This window comes from Montipora foliosa, chromosome 2, assembly GCF_036669935.1.
Source record: "Montipora foliosa isolate CH-2021 chromosome 2, ASM3666993v2, whole genome shotgun sequence".
Lineage (NCBI taxonomy): Eukaryota > Metazoa > Cnidaria > Anthozoa > Scleractinia > Acroporidae > Montipora > Montipora foliosa.
The window spans coordinates 46,159,383-46,172,813 of record NC_090870.1 but is presented as its reverse complement, the minus strand read 5'-3'; the positions used below and the strand labels follow the sequence as shown (position 1 = coordinate 46,172,813).

General features: G+C 37.4%; 1 protein-coding gene across 2 annotated transcripts in view; it reads left to right on the top strand.

Moving 5' to 3' along the window:
- Positions 1-13,174, top strand: part of LOC137993300 (endophilin-B1-like) — a 14,451-nt gene extending 1,277 nt beyond the window's left edge. The window contains exons 3-11 of one of the 2 annotated variants that reach the window (XM_068839053.1): positions 1,125-1,253; positions 2,563-2,696; positions 4,340-4,432; positions 4,748-4,804; positions 7,052-7,096; positions 10,415-10,504; positions 11,194-11,294; positions 11,725-11,899; positions 12,293-12,543. In XM_068839053.1, coding sequence (XP_068695154.1) covers positions 1,125-1,253; positions 2,563-2,696; positions 4,340-4,432; positions 4,748-4,804; positions 7,052-7,096; positions 10,415-10,504; positions 11,194-11,294; positions 11,725-11,899; positions 12,293-12,397 — 929 coding nt within the window. In that variant the 3' untranslated portion in view covers positions 12,398-12,543. Of the gene's footprint in view, positions 1-1,124; positions 1,254-2,562; positions 2,697-4,339; positions 4,433-4,747; positions 4,805-7,051; positions 7,097-10,414; positions 10,505-11,193; positions 11,295-11,724; positions 11,900-12,292 lie in introns of both variants that reach the window. The other variant, XM_068839052.1, reaches the window with a different exon arrangement.
- Positions 13,175-13,431: the final 257 nt, after the last annotated feature.

Below are 13,431 nucleotides of genomic sequence, written 5' to 3'. Positions count from 1 at the left end.
TCAAAATGCAGCGAATGAACTACATGTATATACTGCAGTGTGCAAAACACTCATTTAGTAGTTTGAAAGCCTGAAGGTCTGGTGCTTCCTGCAACATGTAATCAGCTGTGTACACACTCCATGCTTGATTCTATTTTTTCCTTTACCCATCTCTTTCATGATTTTAAACTTGTAGACTGTCAAATAATAAAATTTTAACTCAAACTAAACAATGTTCTTAATTTGGCCAGATTTCTCTCGGGTAATGAAAACATAGTATTTCAAAACTTAAGAAGAAATGATTTTTGAAAATCACAGTACAGTAGCACTTTAAAGTTCATTCAATTAAACTTCCATTATTTGTAAAAATTCACTGTGAATGTCCCAAAAGGATAATGGTGTAAATGCCTTGTCAGATCTGTAAAGGCTATGTTGTCTGGTTCTGTGGTGGAGCTTTCTGGTCTGAAGCCACATTCTGACTCAAGATACGCTTTTTCAGCAAGTTTTGTCCATCTCTTGAGTTTCACTCATGACTAGCAAACAGTTTTCCCACTGTGGAAGGAAGTGAGATTCCTCTGCAATATTTCATTATTGTTGCAGTTGCTGCAGTCACCTTTCTTGTATAGAATGACAATGTTGCAGTCCCTCATACATGTATCCTGGGGACCTCTCCTTCTTCCCAGCTTTTGTAGAGCAGGTCATGTACATGTACGTTTGTACTGTGGATGTGTTGGTAATGTATATACGTACCCTTTGCACTTTTGATGACTTCAGGAGGGATCCCATCAAACCCTGGGGCTTTGTGTATAGGCAGCCCATCAATAATAACATTTGCTCAACTATTGCAGACTTGACATTTCATCAAGCTCCTCGATTACTGCAACCTACATGTACTCCACAGCCTCTAAAATGGTGTTTGCATTAGCTCTCTAACTGCCATACAAGTCTGAATAGTGCTCCATCACTAATAATTATTTTGTTAGCCAGTTAAAAAATGAATCAGTTATTGGTTAGTGTTTAAAAGAATACATGTATATTGTAGTGGTGTTTTGAAGATTTTTAAAAGGAGTAAACTTTGGTCTCAACTCAATTCGTTTGGCTTGGATTTTTATAAAGTTGATGTTGGCTTTGTTTTTTGTCCCAAGGTTTAAGAGCTGAAGAATTTGTGTATCAAAAGTTAGACAAGCCAAAACCTCCTCGTGTGACGGAAAGTGAAGCCCTAGGACAGTCAATGATTGAAGCTGGAAATGATTTTGGTCCAGGAACAAATTATGGTGAGATGAAATGAAGTACAGTGTATACTAACTTACATGCACATGTATAATGAGTAATAAGGATGTAAATGTGGGAGGAAAAAAGTTTCAGTCCAGCTTACTGTCGGTTTTCTTAATCTGGAACAATTGAAAATAAGTGGAATTGATAAGCTCCTCAGATGGCTTACAAATTTGGTTGGTAGAGATGTTTGGAGTGCAATAATGAAGTCATGGCTTTGAATCCAGGGGCCTATTTCCCAAAAGTTTTAGAAAGCTAGTCTTTTAGCAGATTTACAAGACCCAAAGAAACAACATAATCACCAAGATTTAAGGCCCTAAAACCACCTGGGTTTGAATGTAGAGACAGATGTAAAGGTCCCTAAAATGCAGGCGAAAAGTTTGGGGACTTTTGAGAAATGGGCCCCAGGCCTCTTTGTGTCCAGAAATGCCAAGTGGTAAGATGCAAGCCCAATTTTGACATCCGACACGAGGGATGTCCCTTTGAATCTAAGCAATTCCTACCTACATGGTATTTCTACCGATAAGGTCAGGGTAAAGGTTAGCAGCAATTTATCCTCACTCGAGGAGCATCATTTGGTCCCGACACTTTGTGACATTGATTTCTGTATTCCGAGGCATGAGTGAGGCTGAAGTTGGGAAGAAGAGCAAGGGGACACTTCGTAGTGCTTATTGAAATCCACATGCATCTACATTATTTTTGTAATTACATGTACTTGCATTTCTGGGAATACCTTTGCCTCATTGCGATGCAGCTTGAGTTGCTTCCCTACAGTGGACTTTCTCGTGTGAAACGATAATCTTTAATTGGTAATGATTATTTTTAACTGTTTCCTTCTTAAAAAGTTACAGTTACTTACATGTACAGTATAAAGACTTTTAATACTTTGTCTCATGCCAAATGATTTTACTTGTTGGTGAGAGCTGGTTCAGAGGTGACAATGAAAACTTGTCATGTATGTCCACTTTTACTTGAATGTACCCTTCGCCTGAGCCTCAGAGTGACACTAAAGCTTTTATTCTGTCTAACACCGGACGATTTTACTTGTCAATAAAAGGAACTTTATGAGGGCCTTCAACAAATGCAAGAGATTAACAGGAATGAAACATTTCCCATGTTTTTAGAGCAGTGTTGGCACAGTGGTTAGAGCACTCTACATGTTCATGTACATGTAGTTACTCCCACCAGTGTGGCCCTGAGAGTTTTTTCATCAATCATTATTAAGTTTTTTGTCTTAGCAAACTCAGAGTGGATGCCTGAAACTCTTTGTTATGAATTTCAGTTGGTTTGTTTTTCATTTGTATTGCACAGGCAGTGCTTTAGTGAAATGTGGTGAAGCGGAGAAAAAACTTGGTCAAGCTGAAAGAGATTTGAAGGCAAAATCAATGTCACACTTCCTACACCACCTGAAGAATTTTTTGGAAGGAGACATGAAAACCATAACAGTGGGTCATAAATTATTCATTTTCATGTATATTAATCACAGAATTTATATATTTTATTAATTTAATAATAATAATTATTAATAATAGGGACCTTTAGATTCTACGACGAGGATGAGAATGAGTACGAGTTTTGACTGCACGTTTTTAGCGAAAATACATTATGTACTAAGGAAATTTATAACCCGTACGTTTAATCTTACTCTTTGTTAGCAGTATAGGTTGCTCAGTTATTCTTATTGCTGGTAACTGAGCCTTTTTGCTCATCAAGAAAAGCCAAAACTGCTACCGTGTTGTTGACTTGTTTTGATTCGACAACATTTTTGCAATTTAACCTCGTACGAAAATGACGGCGGCATCGGGTTTTTCCCACCAAAATGACGCTGGTTTGTGCGCGCTCACTGTTGCCTTATGAGAAAATCTCATACTCGTAGTAGTTCTCGTACTAAAATCTAAAGCTCTCTATTATAAAGTACAGTATCAGTCGAGTTGGACCTTTACATGTACAGCGTCTGAGATACATGTACATGTACATTTCTACAATCACTTGACTTGATAGTACAGTAATACATGTAGGCCATGGTAGCCGCCATGTTGGTTTTCAAATTGACATGCAAATTAGCTATGTGTTATGCTGGGGGGAAAACATTGGGAAAAGGCAAATTGCGTGAAATCGGCTCTTCGAAGTATTGAAATAACATTCATTTGGTAAAAGTACATTTTAGAATTCAGAATTAAGTACCTTTTATAATAGTTTTATATCTTTGATTGCCTTTGGCATTTTGACTTTCTACATGTACTTCATTACCTGCTCATTTTTCACAAAAAAAAAATTGAAGTAAATTGTGTACAATTCACATAATCATTCTATTTTACTACTTAGGTAATAAAGATTCAATGAACATGAAACAAATCATCTGTGTGGCTAAGATGTCCGTTATAACCTCTCGAACTTGTGTTGTTTCCCCCTGAGAAGTTTGTACATGTAGCTATAAATTTGCATGATAATAGCAAATCCAACATGGTGGCCATTGTGAGTAAGGTCTATTTATATCAATAATACATGTACAGTGTACCGGTACTTTGCTCTTTTTTACTTAAACTCTTTTATCACTTTTATTCTTTTTTATTTACTGTAGATTCTACATGTATACACAAATACACGTACATGTACATTACTAAGGGTGCGTTCGATTGACCGTATTCCGGAATAGGAATACATGGAATAGAGGTTAGAAATCCTTCGTTTTTACGAAAACTCAAATTAAAATTGTCAAACACCTCCTAAAATGCTATTTTAAACATACTTTTATTATCCTTGTTGCTTTAAAACACCAGACATGCCGTTTTAAATTACTCCACTGACCTATTCTTATTCCGGAATAGGGTCAATCGAACGCGCCCTAATTATGTAGACCAATGTTGCCATTAGCTATCCAGGTGAATAATCATGAAAATTAAATGTATTTTAGGTTTTTTACATCCAATTGCAGCTCCTTTTTGTTTTCTACAATGTATCTTGTAATTTTTTTTTAAAAAGTTTGTGAGACTTGTTTTTCAGAATTTTACGAAACTTGTTTTGTGTGATTGCTTGTGACTTTTTGTCTAGTTTTCAGTATGTGCAATTCTGTTTGTCTTGTCATCAGAAAGAACGCAGAACACTTTCGGCAAAGAGGCTAGACTTGGATGCTTGCAAAACTAAAGTGCGCAAGGCGCAGAGTCCGGAGAAAATACAGCAAGTAAGCATGCTACACAAGTCAAGATCACATCATACTTGAGCAATGTGTGTCTTGTAGTAATTTTAAATGAAAATGATTTAAAACTGCAAATCATTATGATGACTAAGGGTCGTATACATGTATGTAATTCCCATTTGACACATAGGTGTGTTTTGAAAGTTGTGCATACTTACATTTAAATGCATAAAAATGGAGTTTATTTTCTTGAAAAAAGCGACTTACAGATAGTGCATCATGTTATCCCGAATATGAGGCTCAGATCAGACTACAATATTTCACGACTGTTGCAACATGTTGAGTTCTTATCTGAAACAGGTGACATTCAAATGCTTGACAAAAGGTCTCTTTCTTCCTGACGACAAAGCTGCAAAGGTGACAGTTGTTCAAACCTTTTTGTTCTTTCATGCTGGTGCAGATACTGGTGGGTTCCAGGCTTTTCTCTTCCACTGTGCACAGTTCTGTTCTTTTTGTTCTCATCTTTTTAACCACCCGTAATTTATTTTTTACTTGTCTCAACTGACAGAATTAACCATTATGTGAGTATAATTTTAAATTGTGCCAGACAAAATACCAGGAAGTTTTATTTTCAATAATGCATAATGATAATTATAATGATAATGATAATGATAACAGTGTTCAACATTCACTAATGCTTACCTGATTGCCTGGGACAAGCGAAGTATATTCATGGGCAAGTAAAACAACTCTAAGACTTGCCCCATCGGGCAATCAGAATTTTTGTTCAACTAAAGGCCGGGACACACTAGGCGATAAGTCGCTGCGACATGTCGCGGGTTCAAGTCGCAGCAACACATCGCTGTGTGTGACACGGTTAATTTCATTAAACAACATCGTCGCTCTTTGGAGGTTGGGTGCCCGAAACATCCTGGAGCTTCCACTATTGGCAGCCAGCTCCAAGATGGAGACTGCACCGATGGCTGGCAAACCTGACAACCCAGCCATGAGCCCCCACGCCCCCGAGAAGAATGGGCACCCGTCACACTGATACACAGTGGAAAGAAGAGGGTGGGGAGGGAGGGAACAAAAAACCGCTTAACGCTCCACACACAATGCTCCTGCTTCCCGCCACACTGATAAATAAGCGATACAGCCCAAGGCACGAGGTATTCCACGCATGCGCAAGTATAGTAAAACCACTGACCAATAGGCTGCAGTCGCTCCTAGTTGTTTACTTGGTTAAACTTCGTTTAACCTCATGAAAATCATTGTCACTGCGGTAGAATTTTGTCGCTGCGATCAGTCGGACGAATTCAAACCAGTTTGAATTAGTGCGACTTATCGCAGCGACAAAATTAGCGAAAGCAGCGTTGTCGCATCGTGTACACTTCCGGCAACAAGTCGCTGCGACAAAATATAAATGAACCAATGAGAGAGCATCATATGGTCAGCCATATTGAATTAGAAAACTAGTTCACATTCCCCTTCATACGAGATCGCAGCGACTTGTTTTGCAGGTAGTACACATGGAGAAACTTGTCGCAGAGACATGTCGCTGCGAATTGTCGCCTAGTGTGTCCCGGCCTTAATATTTTGCGGAACAATTTGATTAGCAATGAAGAAAGTGACTAGTACTATGATTTAGTCACCGCAAACACAAGAAAAAAATTTTTCTCCTTAAAATGTAATTGTACAAACATCAAACAGTTTGGAAGGAGGACCATGTTCGTACCTGACATATTTCTCCGCGCGAAAAGAATGTTTGGTACAATGGAACCCAGTTTTTGCACAGCCAAATACACTACATTGTACAATACTTTGATATTGAAGCGCACAAGAAAATTCAACCTTTTGTCACGCAATTTCAACCAGCTTTGAAAAGCTTAAAGAACACACTATTGGACAAATGCCATTTAATTCAAGAGCATCCTAATCTCAGAGAGATATTCAAGGAATCTCCCTTGATCTCTTACAGAAAAGGAAAATCGCTTAAAAAGACTGTGAAGGCTACTAGTAGAACACCTTGGACACACAGCAGGAGTCACATTGGTGTGTCAAACCCATTTTACACACGTTATGATGTTACCCAAAATAATATTGACATTTTTACAATCCTCGTTTGAGTTTTAATGGGCAACAGGTGTTGAACACTGAATAATAATAATAATAATAATAATAATAATAATAAATTAATTAAAATTATTACAGTTTGTGTTATTATTTAAAGATCCTAGAGTTCACTGGTTTTTTTTTACTTATGTCTAGTTGTTTTCATTTTAGTGCACAGAGTATGTTACTACAATTTATGTTGATTTTTAAAGTCTGCACTAATTCTTTTAAAATTAATGTTATGAATGAATTTTAACCTGACCTCTCTTTGGAATGACAAATTATGTAGGTCATATTTAATTGTATGTCAAACAATAAAACACCCTTTATGATTAAATGCCAAACATCAGGGAGGCAGATTAATAATTTGTACAAGGTTAGTAACACTAAATTTTAGGGTAATTTTTCGTCTTCAGTGTGCTTAACTTACTGTTCGTGGTCCTCAAAGATCAAAGTCAAAATTTATTGCTTGTAAAAAAATGTAATTAATAAGTTCTTTCCTCCATCTATTACTCTTTCTGGCTGTTTCCTGTACAACTTCTCTGAATCTAGATGTATTCTTCACGGAACATGGTTGTAATCACTGAGTTGGACAAGGTGAGTCTCTGGAAATTCTGCAAGTTTCCCTTAATCAAGTATTTTTCTTTTATCCTTCTCCCTGTTTGTTAAATGTAAGTTACATGTATTACTGACAGTAATTCATTGAGCAGATACTAGACATGCCTGCTCTTCTTTACACTGTCAAAATTTAAGGGCATCATCAGCAGTGTATCATCCCAACATTGCCATCTTGATCTTTGCCAGTTTCTCCATTGTAAAATTCCTTTAATTTTTATGTTGATTGCACCTGGTTTCTTTTGGTGTCCACGAGCATTAAATGGAAAGAAGTTCTTACAAAAGTGTGGATCCTGTAGGAGGGGACTTTCCCCAAAGTGCTGGATAAAGCACTGATCTAAGGAGCAGACTCACAGGTCTTCCATCTTCCTGGCCAAGATTTGATTTTGACTCAGTATCATCTTTGGGTTGAGTTAAAATTTTGGTTCTTTACTCTGCCCGTTGGAAGAGGTTTTTCTTCAGGTACATGGATTTCCCTCTCATCAAAAACCAACATGTGATGTGAGCTGCTGAAAGTCAATAATAATGTCTTCTCACACACCGCTGGGAGCCGAACCACACAGCCTGACCTTTATTAACAATGACACGAAAAAAGTGGCTAGAGAATAAGTTCACCTCAACTGAACACATTCTACAAGTACTTCACGGGTGGGTGGGTGAAATCCCCCACACACCTCACCTGTACCCAGACTCCCAGCTGTGTGTAAGAAAAACGTTTTCCGCTTCTTTCGTTCCTCAGCCAGCGGAAAACCACACATTATTATTATTTCGTTTGATTTGATTCTATTTAACACTTTGACACCCAAACCGGACTAAACCGGGCAGACTTTTTATTCTGTCTAATGCCAGACAATTTTACTCGTCAATGGGGAACCCCTGGGTGTCAGTGGGTTAATCACTGTTAATCACTCTCCAAGGTCTTTCCAATATTACCAATAGACCATTTGTGCTCAGATAAATATAATCGCAACTTTTAGTTAAATTAATATGTAGATTTAGCTTAAAAGGGGAGCTTCCAGGTTATTATTCTTACTGGCCTTACTTGAACCACAGGTACCCCAAGCTCAGTGTGAGGGGAAAGCCAACACAGATACAGAGATGTATCCAGGTTTTTAAATTTGGGGGTCCTCTGGACCCCTTTTTGAAAAATTTGGGGGTCCATCCGAAAATTTTGGGGGTCCAGCTAATTAATATTCAAGAATTAATATGCGATCTATTGCCTCTTAATTGCTGCTGCAGTACCCTTTCAGATTTCTAATTGCACAAAAATAAAGTCTTATCCCTCCCAATGAATATGTACTTAAAATGATCAATTTCTTTGAAACTGTTGTGCCTGTTGATTCATCGATCAAAATGTATGGGCTGTCAAAGCAAATCGATCACATTGAAAACGTCTCGAGGAATCCGTATGCTGTAGGAACTGTTGGCTCCAGTTGATAAATGATCTAGATCTCCACAGCAAAAAAATACAGAGCTGAATCTCAATTTTCCGTAAGAGAGCATCATTTATTTTAACTACGCTGGAGGTGTAATTTAGGAACAAAAGAGTAAACAAATCTAAGCGATCGATACGCAGTTCATAGTCGTGCGGCCGTGACTTCGCCATGGCCAATGTTAATTACCAAGCAATTGAATACATTCAAGTTTCATGTTCAACACGTTAATTATAACACTAACTCCGAAGAAACGTTGCATAATTTGCAAAACAGACAAGTTACGTGCAAAACAAGAACCGAGACGATGAAAAGACGATGACACGTGCGCGCCCAGAATTAATATCAACAGAGTCGCACAAAACAAAAATTTAAAATACTTTGCCTTTGGATTCTTTGTTATTTCACTCACGATAAGCGAACTATTGGTTGAAATTCACTTGGAAAGCATGCAACAAACTGAACTTCGACTGAAATGTTTTATTATCACTGGCGGCAGATCGAAAGTGTCGCCGATTGTCTCACCTAAAAAACAGCTCTGATCATGTCACGCAACACGTGCGATTCTGAAGCCGGATATCATGGTTGACAAAATGAAATTATTCGACTACAAAAATCCGAAAATAGCAGCTTACCTTGAAATTTAAGGAACTCAATCACTTCTTTGTTGTGAGAAATGGGAATGTTCAATTTCCTTGTGAAATAAATACGCCGTTCGCATGTTTTTCCTGGCGTTCGTAATTTGCATAAACATTCGATTTTTTTTCTGCGTCCAATTGGACCCTTTGTTCCATATTCTATGCGTCCAAAAGGAAAACGAGTGCGTCCCAGGACGCAATGACGCACTCTGGATACATCTCTGCAGATATAAGGATTTGTATGGGAATCCTGATAAAAGACCTGAGAAGATACAATGTAACTTTACGAAAAAATTCTCAATTAAAAAGCCTAACCTTATTGCCATTTTGGGTGGCTTCCTTCATGTGTGGTTTTTTCCCAGATTTGACGTGAATTGAGCCATTATCATTTCCTCAGTTGTCAATGTCAAGGCTGAACACTCGCTTCTCAGGAGCCCACCAAATAGAGTCAAATATTCTTGGTTAAACTGTTCCCACAGTTAAAATTCCACGGTATAATTCAAGGGCAAAGGTTTTCTTTCATTTCAGTATGCTAGTCGTGCAATCAAAGCCTGGCCATTGACGTCAGGCGGCTGTTAGTGTCACAAACGAATCAATAAACAATGAAAAAGTGCCTCTTCCACGATGAAGGTCACACGGCGACCGTTGAGTTTCCGCTTGGTTACAAGTCTTTGTTTGTCTTTGTCTTTGGTAATGTCATCAGGGACGACAAACATTATTATTATTAGTAGTAGTACATGTAGTAGTAGTAGTAGTAGTAGTAGTAGTAGTAGTAGTACCACCTATGTCCTGGGTTTGATTCAGACTTGGCATCATCAATGGTTTGAGTTTGTTGGCTCTCTACTCTGCTTTGAGAGGTTTTCCTCCTCATACATGTACTTCACTAGAAGTTTATAGTTTGGTTTTAGCTTTGTTTGTCGTCCATTTGGGGTCATTGAGTGTATCCTTTCTCAAAGTCATCTCATTGGATTATTATTTACAAGATTACATGTACGTATATGTATTGTGGATTACTGAGGCTCATTATAGATCTACATGTAGTTGTATTTTGGTGAACAGTATGATGTTTATGTCATAATTATTATTACTGCGCGCCATGCAGAAACTATACCAACTACAGTACTCGATGCTGAAGAGGCAACCAACTCTGAGAATTGAAGATTTATTTGCAAGGTTTTTAAAATCTTTTGATACAGGTATCAATAAAAAGTGACGTATTTGTTTTGTAGGCTGAGGCTGATTTGCGTGCCAGTCAAGCAGAGTTTGACAGGCAATATGAAGTTACAAAACTTCTCTTGGATGGAATAAGCACTGCTCATGTAGGTTCTGTTGTCTCACTATTAGACTAGTAAATAAACACCAGGAAGAATAACAAACTGCTGGATTCAATGGATATTCTCCTGACAAAACAGCATTTATACTCCCAGAAACTACACAGTCAAACATGAAAAATTATTTGCTTTTTGGGTTATCAATAATAATTATTAGTATTATTAATTAGCCATCATTTTATTTCTTTGGTAAGGCACAACTGTTACAGTAATAGTAAGCCTCTCGTAAGAAAACAGTCACAATAACCATTATATTTCAAAAACCTATTTTCTTTGTTTTGTCTTTGGCTCCAATCAACTGGGATTACAGTGGGAGATGTTTAACCCACTTAAGAACATAATTTTGACATTCAGTAGCCTTCTGTTATTGTAATGTTTAAAATGATGACAACATTTTTTAGTTTATAAGACATGTTTGGATGTTATGAACATCATCGTCAGTTACAAAACGTTTGACAAACCATTAGGACTATGACAAGAAAGCAAAACATGCTTAATTATAATGAAGTGACTGGAATTTGATGACAATATATTTGAGTGAGTTACAGAGTCACAGTGTTGAAACAATAAAAACCTTTTCGGAACATGTCTTATTCATTAAAAAAATCTTGTCATCTTTTTTAAAATTACAATTTACTTTCTGCTCTCTCAACTTTCTGTTATAATTTACTTTTCAGGCCAATCATCACAGAGCACTTATGAATTTTGTTGAGGCTCAGGCGCAGTATTACGCACAGTGCCATGCATACATGCAAGACCTGCAGAAACAACTTGCCAGGTATAATATTGTTTGCTGCATAATATTATTTGATCTTCATGTACAGTAAGTGGTGTTTCTTTTGATTTTGTGAGGAAGACATGTCAGTCCTCAAGTTTTAATTTGACGGCGTGATCCTGTGGTCGAAGGAATGTTTACCCTCCCCTGATTGTTTTGATGCTGGTCTATCTACATGTATGATGCACGGTTTAATTAACAATTTAATAAAACGTATCTCTTGGAAGTGCTCTCTTCGCTAGAGAGAAAAAAATTTAGGATGCCTTCTCACATATGTATAGTAATTGAGAAGCTACCGGTATTTGAAGCATGGGGCAATATGACCATACCAGTGTAACCCACTAATACTTGAGGTCCATGGTCACTGTTTGGTTTATACAATAAGATTATCATTGTTGGGCAATCACAAGTCTGACATGGTGCATTATTTCAGTCCGCCAGGTGATGCGGGTCTATCCATGGCTCCCCCCTCTGCACCTCCATCTTCTGATACTTCCAGTCGATTTGATCTTAACACTGTTCCCCGACCATCACTGACAAAGAAGGCTAAAGTACTATATGATTATGACGCTGTTGAAAAGAATGAGCTGTCATTGCTTGCTGATGAGGTCAGTGTCAGTAAACCAGTGTCTGCAGATCTACAGCTCAGGGTTCCTGTTAAATTTCATGTTTATCTTTGGTCCATGTTTGTCAAATGAAATGTCGAAATGATCTCCTGTTCTTGCAAACAGGTATGATAATGAGAAACCCACTAAATATTGTTCTAAAGAAGGACACTTACATGTAACATGTAAATACTATATTTGGAAAGTGGTCGCCTTAGCCAACTCATTGGTGGTGTCAAAAATACAGTGGGTGCAGAAATCCCTGAATGCTCTGTCCTACTGAAAATCAGCAGGCAACAGATCTGCCTTAGAAGTATTGTAGTAGTATTAATTTTTAATTAGTAACTTCTGTGATAAAAAAAATCTGACCTTGTCATGGTTTATCTTTGCTTTTAGGTGATCACAGTTTACAGTGCACCTGGTCTGGACTCTGACTGGATGATTGGAGAGCGAGGAAGCCAAAGAGGCAAAGTGCCTCTTACCTATTTGGAGCTGCTTTAGTTCTTTGGGAGACTTACCAAAATTAATTATTTGGGTCAGCAATTAGTAACTTAAACGTTTTTTAAATCATCGGAAAATAAGCAAGAGGCATCTGTTTCTGCATGACCAGTTCAGAGAATGGTATTTATAGTTGTACTACACTTGTAACTGCCACTTATGTACATACGACTTGGTACCTGGTATCCTAGCTTCTTTCTATCTTCCTGTTCTGTGTGTACACTTAAAAAGGTTTGAGTGATTTGTGGAATAACCAACCTAATGATCTTGAGCAATTGAATAGAACTTCACATATGGACAACAGATTTGTCTAAGATCCTGGGAGATAAAGACAGCAGTTATCTTGAAAAGTGCAGACTCTTGGCCTGACAAAAACTGTCACAATGCAACAGTTACATATTTTGTTATAACTGGTCATACTTAAGATAGCCTGCAAGGATGTCCAATCCTTAAGATTTGTTTCTTTTTATTTACTTGAGAATGTATGCTAGTTTCTTTATCTATTTGTGACTTTGTACACACAAGTATGAATTTGAATCACCACTGTATGTAGTTTATCAGGAAGGATCTTTGTCTAATGTGGGTTTGTACAAAGGAAGGTAAATTTATTGGCTGAATTGACTAGAGGAATTAAAAGTTAATATGGATATGGTTTATCTTTTTCCATTCCATTAATTGCTGTTAAGAGAAAAACTAAATTTTTGCATTATATGTACTGTTACGAGGATACTGGCCTAAGGTTTGGTTGTGAAAATGAATATTAAAAATTTACTGATGACACTTCCTTTCGTTATTTCCCAAGAAATAAATAAAGAGCTTTATAAGTTAGACCCAATGCTTAAATTAAGGGAAATCATTTTGTAGTGCTCTGTACTTTAAGCAAAAAAAATTGAAGCACTTCCCGAGTGGTACGTAGTGTGTCTTGAGAAAAGATATAAGTGGAACACCCAAAGCATCCTCTTTTGCTTCAGCTGAAATTAAATGCCTGTTGTACACAAGGGAAGTTGTAGGGAAGGAGAAAAGTACCTGAGGACAAG